This window comes from Antedon mediterranea, chromosome 11, assembly GCF_964355755.1.
Source record: "Antedon mediterranea chromosome 11, ecAntMedi1.1, whole genome shotgun sequence".
NCBI classification, from domain to species: domain Eukaryota; kingdom Metazoa; phylum Echinodermata; class Crinoidea; order Comatulida; family Antedonidae; genus Antedon; species Antedon mediterranea.
In genome coordinates, this window is record NC_092680.1 from 5,870,611 (window position 1) to 5,888,265 (window position 17,655).

Genomic DNA, 17,655 nt, shown 5'->3' on the forward strand with positions numbered 1-17,655 from the left:
CCAAAGGATTTTTAAAAGTCAAATACTGTATATCTACCTAATCTTTTACATAATATACTGAAACTAACCCTTTAAATTAAAAATAGTAATCCCAGATGTTTTGCTTCAAAAGGGTCAATATAATAATGCAAATTTAACATAAAGTACAGTAATAATTTGAATCATACGTTTATATACTATACAAAAAATTGTTCTATTGTCATTTTAAACTTAAATACTGTATTATGGAAAAGACACCAATCGAAAGAAGTTTTAGGATAGGTGGCACTGGTTTCAGACTAAAATTGTTCTTGTACTGCAGTTGCAAATTGATGAAGCAAGATTTTGAAGCTAAACAAAAACAACAAATTTAGGTGCTTGTAATGTAAGTGTAACAAGAGTGCTTGTTTATTTATTATTGATAAATAACTCAAATTACTGGTGAACAAATCTTGGAATATAAACCCTATGGTGATGTTTATTATACTTTTGGAGAATTTGCATTTCAGTATTTTTATATTTATATAGTACGCCCTCTATATTTGTACAAAAGTTCGTTATTGTCGTTAAATTTAAACAAAAGCGTGGTGTGTGCATCGGTGCATATCGAATGTGTTGTAAATAGGAGGATTTAATAATTAGGGTTCTGAGCAGATTTTCTGCACAGTTTGGTGATCAGATTGATTAAATCCGATTACATTTAGTATCACTTATATATATAGGCCTATTGAAATAGAAGAATGATATAACATCATTCTTTTGCTGGTGTTATCTGAGCTTTTATCTTTGAGAGGCCTACACGACACTGATACACAGACAGCTGACCACATGTACATAGCCACAACAGTGTGACTGTGTAGAAGATCGTCGACGATTTACAAAGGCCTACGTTGTTTTATGATGTTATGACTTTCTGACTTTATTGGTAGTAGGAGAAAGTGTTTATCATAATATAATTCGTGATTTGAAATTAGGAAACTTTAGAATGATGGAGTCTGCAGTAAATGGTAGAATTCCTCCGGTAAGAACCTTATTATTTATTTAGTTACAAGTAAATTACTAAGTATGCTACTTACTAGGCCTACTTACTCTAGATACTGATAGGGCCTAGCCTATATAGGCCTCTGCTACCATTAGGTAAATGACGTAAGCATGTTGTATAGTATAATTATAAATAAAAGAGGTTATTATTACCAAGGTATTGAATGTAACATGTACATAATTGTGTGATTTTTTTTTTTGCAGCCAGTATTAATCCCAGTAGCAAGCTATGGAAATGGGAGGTACATCCCAAAACATTATCATGAAACTAGAGAGACTTTTATTACGTCTTACAAACGACAGAGGCCGGACAGTGATGATGAAGACTCGGACACAGAATTAAACGTCGACCAACCAACAGATTTAAGTTTAACAAAAGAAGAAGTTCATCCTAGAAATGGTCAAATCACACCACCATTATCACATGGTGAAAGGTCTCCTGCAATAGAAGACAGTGACAGCCTCCAACAATCTGATGTCCGTAGTCCATATCAACCAAGTCTTCCATCCCATAATAAAAGTCCAGATATGGGGAACAGTGAGATACCATCCATTCCCAGTCGAAGTCCGCGTAGTCCTAGCTGCAGGAGTCCATATCAACATTGCAGTGACAGCCCATACAGACGTGGTAGTGTCAGTCCACGATCAGAAAGAAAACCTAACATAAAACAAGAAACAGATCTAGACTTTGATAGACCATCAATGATGGATGAACCAACAGATCTTTCTTTGAGAGATGTTGAGACGGAGGACAAACTGGTAGTAGATGGTGAAGAGAATAGCTCCCTGTCTGATTATTGGAGCTTTGAGGAACAATTCAAACAGGTAGTTATTTTAAATTGTATTTGTTTTTTGTGCTTTTGTATTTGTTTAATTTGAAAAGAATTTAGTAAGAAAAAGTACAAGAATTGTAAAATAGAAATGTGATGAAATTCATATAAATTAGCATAGAAATAATTATTTAGAACTTTTACCAAATTTATGCCCGTATCATTTTTACTGCCGTATAGGTTTCTAAACTTTTTGGTATAGTAATTAAATATAAGTACTAATAATGTTTAAATGTTTTAAATTTCATCGTTTTAATTGCTAGGTTTTTTTAATTCAGTATGATGCAAAAAGCATTGACATTGAAAAAACTATAATTTGATCATTCACATAAATCCTATTGTTTTACCATGGACCTATGTCCATGGTTCTACATGATGATGTCATATCACTACCATATTTGGGTATATCGGTACCATATTTGGGCACATCACACTATTTTTTTAAAAGCATTCCTATCATAGACAACATTGATAACACTATGTTATGTCATTATTAATTAGGTTTACAGTAGTATTAGTAATTCCAATTTTGCCAGACTAATATGCCTTTTAGTTGGGAATGTCCTTGCTGATCTACTTAGTTTTTAATTACTCTTTAAATTAAAATATAATTGATTTCTTAATAGTATGCTACAATTCACTATTTCCACTATCAATATCATCTCTTTTAGTTACTGATATTAGTAATAATTATTATTTTTATACAGGCAATTATGATTATTACCGTAAATCTTCTGATTGTAACCCTGGGTTATTATTCTTTGATTGTTATTTAGAATGGGTTACTATTAGGGTAGTGGGTTACTAATCTTAAATTAAGCACCTGAAAATAGTAACCCACCCCAAATTTTCCAGTCAGCAAATTATAGCAAAATGATAAAACTGTACGAATAAATAATTTAACTCTAACTTTATTTTACAAACTCAAAAACAATCAATCCTCCCCACTCCCGAGATCAATCAACTTTTATTATCTCCTTGTTTTAAAAATACGGCTGCATCATAAACGACCAGTCTTCATAATTGTCATTTTGTCAACAGTTTTTGTGACTATAATATTAACCCCCATGGGTTACTATTAGAGTAGTGGGTTATTATTATAGATTGACTTATAAGGTGGGTTACTATTAGAAGGGGGGTTACTATTAGTGTGTGGGTTATTATTATAGATTGACTTAAGGTGGGTTACTATTAGAAGGGGGGTTACTATTAGAGTGTGGGTTACTATTAGAAGATTTATGGTACTGATGCAGTAGAAAGAACCTCAGTCTAATAAGAGGTCACTTTCAGGACCCAACAATGTGTTCCCTTAAAAGAGTGTTGCAAAAGAGTTTCTATACTCTACTTTCCTTTTCTGCATTAAAATCCATCATAGTAAAACAATTGAGGTAGCTTGTTAAATCTTAAGTCATCATTAGGCCTAACAATTTGGATTTTAACTACATGTAGCCATCAAACGTGAGTTTACCCAATTTAGGTTTGATATAACTTTATTAAAAACACTTAATTAGTTGAACATATTGTATTAATTATTCATTATACCTTTGGTGTCTCATACAATGCACTTCTTGTTGAATGCAAATGTCAAACCAGTTGATGCAATTAAATTCACCAAAGATATCTCAATCAATATTCACTGGTTGTAAAATCAGATATCTGAGACATTGTTCGATGATCACAGACAAGGCCAATTAAAACTGTTGCTATTGTCTGAGGTCTAATCATTTAATTAAAAGTTTATTTTTGGATCACAATTAGTTACTAGGTGCATTGGAAATGGAAAAACTCTACTGAAAGTGATATTTACTGTTTCTATAGAGTTCTCTTCTTTTTCTGCTTCCCTTCTAGCATATGGTATGACCTACTATAGTTTCTTTGATATACCTTAGTTAACATTGTGAAACAAAAGAATGTTTAGGATAACATAGCATAGCATAATATTTTAATATAAATGTTATTGCTTGATTGGTACTTCTTTTCTTTTTTTGTTTTTTTTTTGATAAAATTTATTTTCAAAATGTTTAACCAAACATTATAGTTTGTTGTTCTACATAGTAGCAAGACGGTAGACCATCATTTCACTTAAGTTAATAACTCTTTCAGATTTCCTCTTAAGTGGTGTTCACTTTTTTTTTAAAGGGTTTTTGATTTGCATAGCGTCTAAATGGTGACAACCGTTGACTGTATCTTTTTATGACATTGTATTTACATGATGGAATGATGTAAAAGAAATTAACTTTAATAATGAGATAATTGAGAACGAAACCCTTCTCTTGGGGATTATAAGACCTTCGGTTTAAATAGTTTTAGATTTTACAGAATATAAAAGTAAGTATTGGAGAGAGAAAAAAAATGATAAAAAGTATTTAAAAACACTGCAAACACATCAAATTTTAATAAGACAATTAAACATATTATCTTCCGTGGGGATTTCAAAGGCCTTCAATTTAATGGGGTTTTCTGTGTTTAGCATTTTCCGGATTAAGAAAGGAAATAATACACATGCTTAAAGACTTCCTTTGGCACCAAAAGCCGATAATCAAATATTCAACGATTAGTAAAGTCCAAGTTTAAACTAATCTAATAATTTCTTTCCTGTCGTCTGATCTTTACTTTGATATTAAATTGTTTTTTGAAATGTTACTAAATATTAATATTTACTGTGCAATAGAATGTAACTAAATATTGTTAATGATGTATCCTTTCATAATATTCGCAACACACCACTCAACTAAGGCTTAAGGCTAAGTCCAAAACTAATCTAATATTTGATATTAAATTGTTTTATACAAAATTGCATCTTCAGCTCTGTCCACACTATCAAACTTTAAGTGACACAAAAATGTGATGTGCCCATAGACATGATGATGTCACATCACTACCACATTTGAGTATATCACTACCATATTTGGGCACATCACACTTGTCAAACTAGTTTGATAGTGTAGACTGAGCTTTATGTTTAGTAGAGGAAGAGTTAAGTTTGGTGACTAGATTTTATCATTGTTTTATTTTTATATTTTTCAGTTGTATGAACTCACTGATGACCCAGCTCGAAAAGTATTCCTAGATAAATTGTTTCTGTACATGCAAAAAAGAGGTAAGATCTTGGAATTTATTATTTCAGAAATTCTAAAGAGACACTTCAAATTGTTCAAAATCAAAAGACGGGAGGGGGGGGGGGGGTAAGGCAACAATACAATGGCTCGGGAGGGGTGGGGCGGGGGGAGTAAGGCAACAATACAATGGCTCGGGAGGGGTGGGGCGGGGGGAGTAAGGCAACAATACAATGGCTCGAGAACAATTAGGTTTAGTTTAGCACTTAATTTTACAATTGTTAAGCTCTATCTACACCATCACACTTTCTGTGACAGCAAAATGTGATGTGCCCATATATGGTAGTGATATGTTTAAATATGGTAGTGATATGACATCATTATATCCATCTATGGGCACATCACATTTTTTTGTACATAAGTTTGATGATACTGATAGTATTGCTTTAAGATATTGAATATGCTCAGCTGTGTCTCATTATTTTAAATCCTGGATCTGCCACAACTTTCTCTTACAAATCCAGTCACATGATGTAAATTATTTCTTAGATCTTATTATAACAATGCATTTGGCATCAATTTTTTTGTGTTTTATCAACAATTACCAGATCATTTACCATGATTTTAAATTAAATACTAATTGATGATTAATTAATCCATTTCGTCTCCTTGTAGTAAACTGATTTATTACAGGTTCCAATATAATTAATTACTGATAATGAAATTGTTACATCCAACTAAATTAATCTATGCGTATGATGTCATTAATTAAGATTTGTACGGTTTAATTACAAACTCCAATTTCATGAAATTTGTGTATAATGAGTTACATTAATTGATTTGGGACACTCTATATTTATTAAACACTTTCTTATTAAATGGGGGGAAATATGTTAACACTACAGCCAATCCCTATTCAAATCCCTCTTATAGTATTGGGTAGGGATACCCTGTTGCGTCCTCGTGGTGTTTGTTCCCTTAATAATAGGTCTACTTTAAAAAGGCTCTCACTGATTTTTATCAACATTATATGATCAACTAGTAATACATTCTACTTTGCCCGTATCAATTACACTACAGTTAAATGAGTATGATTTAATATACTGTACATATTGTGTGTTGCCAGAATTTCAAAAATGTCTTAATTATTATAACTGCTTGTTCACTTTTATTGACAATAATTTCAAAAACTTTCAGTATTCAATGAAGGAGATGTTTTAGGATTTTGTTTTCAACTACTTGTATGCGTTTTAATGACCTGTTTTTACTAATTACCCCGATTGTGATGAATCAGAATGTTCAAGAATTGCGAAGATTGCAACATTCATTATCGCAAGGAATATACTGTACTGCCCTTCAGATAAATTTAAAAAAAAAAACCTTTTATAATTCCACACATAATAATATTGTGTGTATAGAAAACACACAATAACAACATTTTTCCTTTGAAACTATTTCTAGTTGTTCAAATGCTAAACCACAAAGCTCCCATAAATCGTATAGCCTAATATTTAATAAATACTTTAAAATCATTTTATTAAAAGATAAAGTTTCCCACCAAAGTATCTTCAAATTAATTGTCAATAATCTTTACATTAAATCTGATAAAAGCGGATCAGATAAAAGATTTTTGATCGTGCAAGCATTGAACCGTGTCAATTTTGGTTTTTTAAGGCTGAGCATATTTGTATTGTATATTTTATTCAAAGTTTTGCCTGTGGTTTTAATGTCTTTCTGTGTTTTTAAATCCTTTCTGTACTTTATAAAGTGTTTTGTGATGTTATTTATTATAAACTCAATCATCTGAATCTGATCCATGTATAATAAAGTTATTATTGTTACATTTTTATGGTTCATTTTAACCTTGAAAAAAGAAACAGGTTGATCTAAATATTTACACATTCACAGTTGGCCTGAGTACAAAATATATCAAAAATTAGGGAGTGGGGGTTATAGTCAGATTACAACCATGGATTTACCAAAATCTTACAATGTCCGACTGTTATATTGTAAATTAGTGGTTGGGATTAACCCTTCAGCATATAAGACATACTCAAGCATGGGGTTATACGTCTTGACTGGTAAACCGGGGCCCCAGAGCTTAAGGGGCTCCAGAGCATGAGCAACCCAATGCAATTACCTAGCATTGGAGGGCCCTTAAACTGCTAAATTAGGGGTCTTGTCCCCTTGCGTTACACCACTGACTTAATGGTTATATGGAACTGTATCAACCCAATGCAATTACCTAGCATTGGAGGGCCCTTAAACTGCTAAATTAGGGGTCTTGTCCCCCTGCGTTACACCACTGACTTAATGGTTATATGGAACTGTATCAATTGACATAGTCCCCGTACAAATTTGTCAACATTTTCTTTTTCACCTCTCATAGAGATATTTTCAATGTTTTATTTATTGGTTTTTGATTTTTTAGATAATTACTCGGTTATCAAACTGTGATTGCAGAAAAAGTTATAAATCAATATAATACCATTTTATTAATCTTTAAATGAAAATCTCCAAGGGGACTTAATGTGTACAAATAATGGAAGACAAGGTTAGTCCAGTTAGGTGAAAATTGTTAAATCCACTTCTTCTAGACATAGTTCCATGTGAACCCCGCTATTAAAAAAAAGATTTAGTAAAGAACTTTAGTAGGTGGTAAACACAGGATATCAAGTGTTTCTGTTTACATGTTGTACAGGTGATAATTGTTACATTTGTTTGAGTATTAAGAAACTAGATTGATACAAATTGCATTTCTTAAAGAACAAAAGAGTTTTGCTTTTTACTAAATGGAGAAAACAACAATAGACTTTATATGCCTATCTTTCTTTGATTCTAAGTGAGGTTTAGACCAGTAATGACCCTACAGGCATGCTCACATATATTAAGCTCTGTCCACACTATCAAACTTTATGTGAAAACAAAATGTGATTTGCCCATAAAATAGACATGGTTATGTCATATCACTACCATATTTGGGTGTAGGCCTATCACTACCATATTTGGGCACATCACACTTTTTAGTCAAACTAGTTTGATAGTTTAGACAGAGCTTTATGCCAATACGTACAGTATGACACTTTTAATAATATAATTTAAGCTCAAAATGCTTCCCACATTTTGTTTAATCATATTATATAGATTTAGTATAACTAAATAGACATTATTTGGTAAATCAATCAAGAATCTTTCGCTCATCTCATCAACCGTTGTCTCTTGTTCCTTTAATTATTACTTGGCACTGCAATTAACACCAATTACAATTATCATAACACCTTTGGTTTTCTTCCATTAAAAATAGTCAAAAGAGTTTTTGTATAGTGTATATATAAAGAGATAGAAATCAATGAAATATCCAGTTGTAATTGGTGGTTAATGCAATTGATTATGCTTATTGATGAGTCTAATATTTCTTGCCCAGCTTACCTGGATAAACCGAAAATAGCCCTTTCTCTTTGAAGAAATTAATCTGGTTTTATTTAGGCCCGTACTATTTTGTCATGGGAACAATAATATCTTTAACCAGTTATTTCTTGATAATTTTAATAACAAACTTTCAAAGTAGTAATTACTTCTTTGTAAAGGGAAAATGCTTGCAGTTCTATCCGTAATTAACCTTAATATTTTTCTTAGCCAGTTTTATTGAGAAATACTTTTCTAGTTCAAATAAACACATCCTCATCAGTATTTTAATTAATATTTGTTTAACGACACCAGATGGATAAGGATTAAGTGCATAAAAATGCTCTTTCTTTTGTTTTTATTGAAATGTACAGGTAAGCTTTTAGTAGTGGTAATCTGGCATTAATAAAATCACCCGCACCAATGTAGGCTACCATTGTTAATTAAGTGTATCTTTCAACTTAGTTGTGGCTTTGTTTTGGATTTTGGTATTCTTTTAGACCTGTAGAATTGATTGGAGGCTTTGAAGGAGGAGTGTTTAATCAAATAGTTATAAGGATTAATCTTTTTCTACTAATGTTAAATGTAAAAAGGTGTTTTTTCATTATTATGTAATACTCTACAGTAAGTATCTTTATGTAGAGATTGATGGCTGATAAGACTAGGTCAATAAGGCCAGTGGCCATATTCACCAATCACACTTAAAGTAAGATATTTCACTCAAATACAAAATGTTTAATTTATTTCAGTCAATAAGGATTTTATTAAAGCGATCTTCACAACTTTTTAAAAAATAAAATGAAACCAGGGAGTAGTTTTTTATTACATATTTCCTGTTCTTGAGTTAATCTTTTCAGCTCTTCTCGCACAAGTTGGCTTTTTGGATGTTTTCTTTCTTTCTTTTCTTTTTCTTATCCATTCTTCTCTCATTTAGCGGAATCTACAAAATTTTTTCATATTATTCTGATAATTCTTTTGCTATTTTTAATTTTGCCGTAGTGACTTTTCATTTTTATTGTTATATTTATGAGTAGGAAGAAAATAAGTGTTTTGATGGCTAGTTTATTGATCCTAGCGTCAGTCAACATGGAAGTTGTCATACAGCAATTTAGATCTGTTTTATTTCATGGTATTACTATTAGGTCATACATGACATGATATTTAGGATTAGTGTCTATAAATGGCAATTTAATTTAATTTTTGTTTCTTATACAGTAGAACAAATACGTAATAAGCAACATTGCAAGTTCAACAATTTCAATATTATGGCTGCTCTGACTTTACATTTTATTTAATTTCATGATATAGTTATAATTTGTATAGAATTATAGTTTTGTGGGTGCAGAAGCTGGTTATTATTTATTCATTGGTGACCAAAATGAATATTTTATAGTAAAATTTTACAAATTATAATAAAAGAAAAAATTCGTGGAACTGTGACTTGGTGATTTAAATCATTGCTTACCAATCCCAGGCTCTTTGGTTCAAATCTTGTCAAAATCATTGATGGCCAGTGTAGAAAGTATGGATTACTGATCCTCTATATTCGTGTCATGTACAGTGTTTCATGTCCTATGTTGTGAAAAGATTATATTTTTTTAGCTACTGAAATACTTTATTTATAATATAATAAAAACACTATATAAAATCTACATACAATGCATTTTTAACACAAACATTTCTGTTTAAAACTATTATTTCTGAGAATAATAAAAATATATAGTCCGGATCATTAAAGATGACCTGGAAATCTCAGGTGGACGTATTATTACCAGGTCAGTCACGTCAAAGGAAATATAACATTTCACAACTCCATTTATGTACTAGGAAATTTAACTGATAGTAGTTAACATTATGGGAACCAATTGATAACGAAAACAAACTTTTCCGCCTCTTATGCCATATAATTTTTCAATTGGATCTTATCTTTACATAGTTCAGTTATTACTTCCCACAATTAGTTTCTGTATTTTTTTTCTAAAGCAATATTATGCCAATTGTTATGATATATCTATTATTATTAAATTTATCCTCATGATTTTTCAGGGACATTGGGGTTAAAAGTGTATTTTATGATTCTAAAAATATTTACAATATCAGATAATGTATAATATCATTGCATTTTTGGATTTATGCAGCCATTAATCTGTTTTTTATTTAAATTTTGATTTGTTGTGTTCATGTCATTCACGATTGTAAAAAAAAGCATGTGGGCGTGCACTGCTATTACTGTACGTTGCAAAATATTTGCGACAGAAGTTTCTTTTGACTAGGTAGGACATTTTGATCGCACCATAAGAAAACTTTTTTTAGGGAGTATAGTCTATTATGATTTTGATTATTAATTAGTAACTGGTAATAAATTGATTGATTCAAATTTTTTTTAACGCATAAAAAAAAAAGCATTGTTGATTCCCGAAAGATCGAGTCCCATTAATAGGGGTTCGTCTATAAAACATGTAAACTAAGAACACCTGTCCATTCGACAAAAAATAAACTTTCATTTTGTTAATTATAAACAATTTAATATTCACAGGTACTTGACAAAACATACTAAAAACAATTTCAGAATTGTCAACGTTAATTGTCAAATGTTAAGCAAACACAGGCATACCACCGTTTCCTTTCATTCTTCCTGTTTTAACAAAACTATTTAGATACCCCTGCTCAATTGTTTTCAAAAATATTTATAATTTTGATTTCCCACAATATTCTTTACAGAGAAGTGGTTTAATAATTGGGCGTATTGTTTATGTTGGCCAAGATGAAACAATGAATCTGTTCCAATTGATTTTTTTTCTACCTTTAGGCAATCAATCAGCTTTCTGTCAATCTAGACTTTGAAGCATAATACACTTTATCATGCTGTGCTTACACAATCTTTTAAAGTTCCAATTTGTCACTTACTAAACTAAGGCGCTTATGCAACTAGGTAGCGCTTGCACAATTTGTTTATTTATTTATTATTATTTGTTTATTTTATATTATTATTTTTATTTGAAGTTTCAATTTGTCATTTAATTGACTATGGTGCTTACCTAAATATGAGGTGCTTGAAAATGTTTTTAAAAGTTTTAATTTGTAACTTACTAGACTATGTCTATACAATTTGTTTATGTTTAGTGCTTATAACTTGGCTAGGACATAAAGAACAAAACAATTTTACCAATCACAAGCAATGAATATAATCCAAACTGTTGCTCGTGATTGGTCAAATTGTTGCTCGTGATTGGTCAAACTGTTGCTCGTGATTGGTCAAATTGTTGCTCGTGATTGGTCAAATTGTTGTGCATACTTGGCATTACTAAATAACGAAAACTAAAGTTTATAGCAAAAAGTTTCTGAAAAAATGTGTTCCTTCTTGATCATTTACATTACAGCATTTCAGAAAAGCCACACTTTAGGCCATTGAACTTATAATTGTAAAACAATATATGGATGTCTTTTATTGCCAAGTGGGATTGACTGGCCACTTGTATCATACGGAAAATCCATTAACTGGTTACTGGAAAAAAAAGTTATTGAACCATAATAAATATACAATTTTTCATGGGCCCTATTTTTTTTCAGATAGATTAATTTAGATATTTTGTCATACCCTTTCTTTATATTATTACTGTATGTTTTTGTTATTATTTTATTTTAATCAGTCAGGTTTTAGGTTATGTGTACCATGAATTCATCTTTTAAAGCTCTGTCTATACTATCATCTAACTTTTTGTGACAAAAAATGTGCCCATATGGACATGATGATGTTATATCACTACCATATTTAGAAATATTACTACCATATTTGGGCACATCGCACTTTTTTTGTCAAACTAGTTTGAGTGTAGACAGACCTTAAGATACCAATTTTTGTTTTTACCCGATTCAAATGTTTAAACATTTATTAGTAATACAACTTTTAAATTGTGTTAGTCACATGTGCTGGTTTTTTTTGTTTTTTTTTCATTTTTGTAAATTGTGTATTGATTAAAGTTAAATCATAAATTCTGGACCAATAAACAATGAAACTAAATTAAGAATGATTGTTTCCTTTTTTTTAGGAACTCCTGTCAATCGCATTCCAATCATGGCAAAGCAAGTATTAGACTTGTACGAACTGTTCCAACTAGTGACGTCCAAGGGTGGTTTGGTAGAAGTCATCAATAAAAAGATGTGGAGAGAGATAACAAAAGGACTGAATCTACCATCGTCAATAACAAGTGCTGCATTTACACTCAGAACACAGTAAGTATACCTACCCTTTTGCAGGGTGGTACTTTTTTCTGCAAATAATAAAATAATGGGGTAAGCTGTGCAAGCTTAAACAACTGAAGAAAAGATATTTAGGCCTAGCCTAGAAGATGATAATAATTTACCTGCTGGCTAGATAGGATTGGCCAAAAAATTGTAGTGAGTTAACCATACTGGCTCCCTCTCTCTCTCATTTGAAAATAATTCAGGAAAAGGTGGGAGGGTTGGGGGGGGGGGTTGTTTCTCAGCTACAAGCCCCCTGGCTACTGACATAAAGTAATGTTCTGCAAATTGAGTTATAATAATTATTAATATTAGAAATTGGTCTAAAATTTATAGCCCACTGTATTACATAACATTTAAATTACTAAATTATTTCATGTTTTTTATATTCTCGGATCCCCAAAAGCAGAAAAGAAAAGAGAAAGTTAGATGGAATTTTAGTTGTACTTAATACTTTGATTGCAAATAGATTTTATGTAGTTTCAATTGTGTTGTTGAATTACCCAATAGAATACATTTAGAAAGAGTGGAGTGGAGCTGTGGCTTGGTGGTTATGATGCTTGGCTACCAATCTAAGGGTCCTGGGTTCAAGTCCTGTCATATGTCAGGGTTTTTTTCTCATGACAATTTACAACTCCACTCCCAAAGACTTAATAATAAGTCTTTGTCTATGTAGAGCATCTTGTGTATATGTTTGTCTTATATGTTCTAGTGCAGTATATGGAGAGCCATCTCGATAGTGCTTTGCACTCATGGCAATCCTCAGGGTGCTGCACCGCTGTGTTGTCATGTATGTTTGCCTGAAAATTAAATAAAATAAAAAAAATAAAAATAAAATAAAGTTAAAAGTGAAATAATGTTTGTTGGTATTAAGTTCCTATTAAGTGTGTTTTTATTATGTTAATATAAGTAGGCTTGATGATTGTAGTGTCGCAACATTTGTTTTCACATTGTTAATACTGTAACTCAAAATCAAAAAGGGATAGTGTTGAAATGTTCCCATAGTAAAAAGAGGACGTATAATTGCTTAATACGGCTTTAGGGTCCCGTTAGGCATTTGAAATCATGCACTGCTGACTCTTATGGCAGCCCCTGCATCTAGTATCTGCCTCAGATGTATTGGCCCATGCCTTTCCTCTCGTCAAGGTGGACACTGGACGAGAGAAGCCCTTGATCAATGTTAGGACCAATCAAGGTGCTTTAAACAGTCCTGGTTTTGTTTGTATCAAACCTGTTAGTGGCGGTAATTATCGCTGTTGGTTTTGATTGAATAAAATTTTAAAATAATTAAAAAATAAAATAAACAATACTGTTTTGTATTATTACAGATATATGAAATATTTATATCCTTACGAGTGTGAAACCAAAGGTCTGAGCACGCCGTCTGAACTTCAAGTCGCCATTGATAATAATCGTAGAGAGGGTCGTCGTAGCTATCAACCTTCTGCATATGTAACTCACCAGCCACACTCACCACCGCCATCAATGATTCCAATGGCAAAATCTATTCCACTCACTCATCCAGGCTTTTATAGACCTCAAAGACTTCCAGGTTTCATTCCGTCAAATTTATCCTCATCGGGTAAGTACATTATTTTGTTACGCTGCCATTTGATTGGTTGATTTTGTATCACACGCCATGCATTATTTTTTCCATTCCACGAATGAAAGTACTGTTGCATGCTCAGTAAAATGTAAAATAATTATTGTGATACAATTTGTACGCGACTGGAAACCTAGCTATGCCATCTAAATTAATTAAATGATATTTTTGTTTAGGTGATGAAGAAAGTCAGCCTCCAACACCTAGTCCACAGTCTGTGTCAAAGCTACATCATTCCCCGTTATTCGACCATGGCGGACCTCTACCGCCCAAGCGTTCTCTCCTGTCTGATGAAGCTTACCACAGATTCGTAACGCAACAACATCATCTCTTATATCCCTCAACGCATCTCAAAATCACAAGTAGCAAAAGTAAGTATAAAATAATTTCATACTCGCATTTTTATTTACAGCACAACATTGGTTGGCTAAGCTTCTTAAGCTCTGTCTACACTGGTTTGACAAAAAAAGTGGTATGTGCCCAAATAAAGTAGTGATATTCCCAAATATGGTTGTGATATGACGTCATCCATATATGGGCACATCACATTTTTTTTGCACAAAGTTTGATAGTGTAGTCAGAGTTTTAGCAACATAATTACAATATAAGCCGTTGTGAGAAAGTAACTTATCAGACCATGATGGTAGAGACAAGACATAACACGTTCCACTCCATCTCCTTCGTCTACCATCCCGAAAAACACAAAGCTTACTAATATTACATTTGTTAAACACGAAATATCAATTTGAAATGGAAAATTATTGAATTGAATTGAATTGAAATTTATATTTTTTATATTTATACTGGGTAACCTCTTCAGTCAAAGACTGGTCTCCCAGAGGGCCCAGTTGGTGATTAGTGGCTGTGATGTACTAATACACCGGGGTAACCCCCTACTCGTCTCGAAAGATGTACTAGGTTCTTTAAACTGCACACGAGCTAGATGTGTACACTGGACCTACGGTTTATAGTCCTTATCCGAGAAGACTCGTTCTACCACCAGAACCATGGAGTGAGTGAGCCTCGAACCCCTGCCGATGTTATGGCTACGTAATTACGGTTCCACTGTCTTAACCGCTCGGCCACTCACTCACTGTTATGTTAATATTGCATACATTTTCATTTAATTGTAACGTTAATTGATTTATATTTTTTAGGTGAACAAGGCAGTGGGTTACCAATGCTGGAATCCAGATCTGACAATTCAATGGTAATTAGTATGGAAATCAATGGAATTCTGTATCAAGGCGTTCTGTATCCTCATGCTGTAACAAGCATGCCTCACCATAGAACATCATTACACAACATCAAATAATCAGGGAATCTGTTACAATGTAATAATAAGGAATTTTATGGACAGTCACTGCTAAATTGTTTTTTATTTATATACATGAACAATGTATGTTTAATCAAGGACTTACAAAAGTTGAAAAAGCAGAGGCTGATATAAATTACTTTAAAAATTGTAAAACATTAAGCGTATTTTCAAAATGTATAATAATGTATGTGTTTTAAAACTTGTAAATAATAAAAGGGGATATTGTAAAACATTCGGCGTATTTCCAAAATATATAAAAATGTATGTGTTTTAAAACTTGTAAATATTAAAATAGGATGTGACCCAGTACTATAACAATCAAAGATTTGTATTCTGTCATTCATGGGCTGCCTCACACAAGCTTTGTTTTTTTGGAATTTTGCCCCTCTTACTTAGTTTAATAACATTATTGTTAATTTATTATTATGAATTAAATGTTACTTGATTGATTGATTCCAAAAAAAAGATATTGGCCATTGCATCCTGATATGAGTTTATAATTAATTTTAAATGACTCAAAGTAGGTGAACGTTTGACAGAAGTTGAGAGTTCGTTCGAAAGAGGGACTGCAACAAAGAAGCTGAGCATCTACTGCTTAGTACGGAAATTTGGGACAGATAGCAATAATTTGTCAGAGGAGCAAAGGTGACGAGATAGGACATCGAGGAAGAAGTCATGATGGACGGGAAATAATAAAGCTTTAAATTTTAAAATAAGTATCTTGAATGTGTTGCTTAAAGATGTATTGTCCCCCAAAAACATAAAAAATGAAGATTAATAAAATCAGACTTTGAATAGGCCATTTTGTAGAGGATTAACAAAGTTAATCCCTTCTGTAGGAAAAAAAAACCCGAAAAAATCATGTGTTCACTTATAAAATGACAAAATAAACGATTAAATTCAACCAAAAACCTATTGGCTGGCAGCCAATTTGACTATTTTTTGCTATATAAATTACAGTTTTTTTCAGGTAAATAAATTTTTTCTAATCCAATTTAAGTAAATAACTATTGTGCGATATAAAAATGGCATATTCAAGAAAAAATGGGGGTTTTTTTGGGGGGGGGGGGGGGGGGGCGGGGAGGGAACAATACATCTTTAATGGGGAGCCATTGATCATTCAGTAAATGCATCAATACATTTGAAAGCAATAAGTCAATAAGACATGTATTATATGTATAAAACATTCCTAATAGCTGAGACAAAGATGATAGTACGCAATTAATTGAATAATTTCTATATTAGACTATTTCATGTATATTTTTTTAATCATTGTGACTTTTTGTGAGTATTTCTAAAAACGAAATGAGTATTATGTTGTATAAAACATTCCTAATTAATTAAATTTCAAATAATCAATCCATTAATACATTTTTGTAGTACAAAAAGTAAAATTCAGTCCTGTATTCATTCTGAACGTGGAAGAAACAGCTGTTTAAGCTCTGTCTACACTATCAAACTTTATGTGACAAAAAAGTGTGATGTGCACATGGTAGTGATATACCCAAGTATGGTAGTATTATGACATCAGCATGTCCATATATGGGGACATCACATGTTTTTGTTACATAAAGTTTGATAGTTTAGAAAGGAGTTTAGGGTAAGCCTTTGCCTCATGTGGTAAGGTGGCCAATTCTTTCCATGTTGCCTTATCTGCCCTAGTATTACATACTCATTTACAGCTGAGTGGACAAGGAGTTGTTTTTATATCTGGAATTGAACCCAGGTTTTTCTGTATAGTTTCATAACCACTCAGTTACCACAACTCCAGTTTGTAGTAGTAGGCCTACTAGTTAAGCACAAACAAATCTACTTTAAGAGTTTTAAGATTGTTTAAATATGTAAATATTAGTTTGAGAAAACTTAATAAAGTACGCTTAATTCTTTTACATGTATATAAACAACCTTCAGATATTAAAATCGTACTGTTAAAATGTGGTCATTATTCTATTTTGTGTGATGATTTTTTATTCTAGTTAAAACATTGGAACCCGGATTTAAGGGTGACACCCATGTCGGATGTCGACAAACCCTCAACAGTTTGAAACATTAGTTTAAGTTGCTTCAATCGCCCCCCCCCCCTCCCCCTATTTAAAAATCCTGTATCCGCCACTGATAATAATACGAATGAAAACATATTTACTGTACACTCGTAATTGAATTTATATTTTTAAATATATA

At 31.9% G+C, this 17,655-nt stretch overlaps 1 protein-coding gene across 1 annotated transcript; it reads left to right on the forward strand.

Annotated features, from left to right (window-relative positions):
- Positions 1-32: 32 nt before the first annotated feature.
- LOC140062947 (protein dead ringer homolog) lies at positions 33-16,501 on the forward strand. Its single transcript, XM_072109340.1, has 7 exons — positions 33-1,000; positions 1,225-1,845; positions 4,878-4,950; positions 12,361-12,544; positions 13,882-14,135; positions 14,333-14,527; positions 15,314-16,501. Exons 1-7 carry the CDS (start codon positions 965-967, stop codon positions 15,469-15,471), a joined length of 1,521 nt encoding a protein of 506 aa, XP_071965441.1. The 5' UTR covers positions 33-964; the 3' UTR covers positions 15,472-16,501.
- Positions 16,502-17,655: the final 1,154 nt, after the last annotated feature.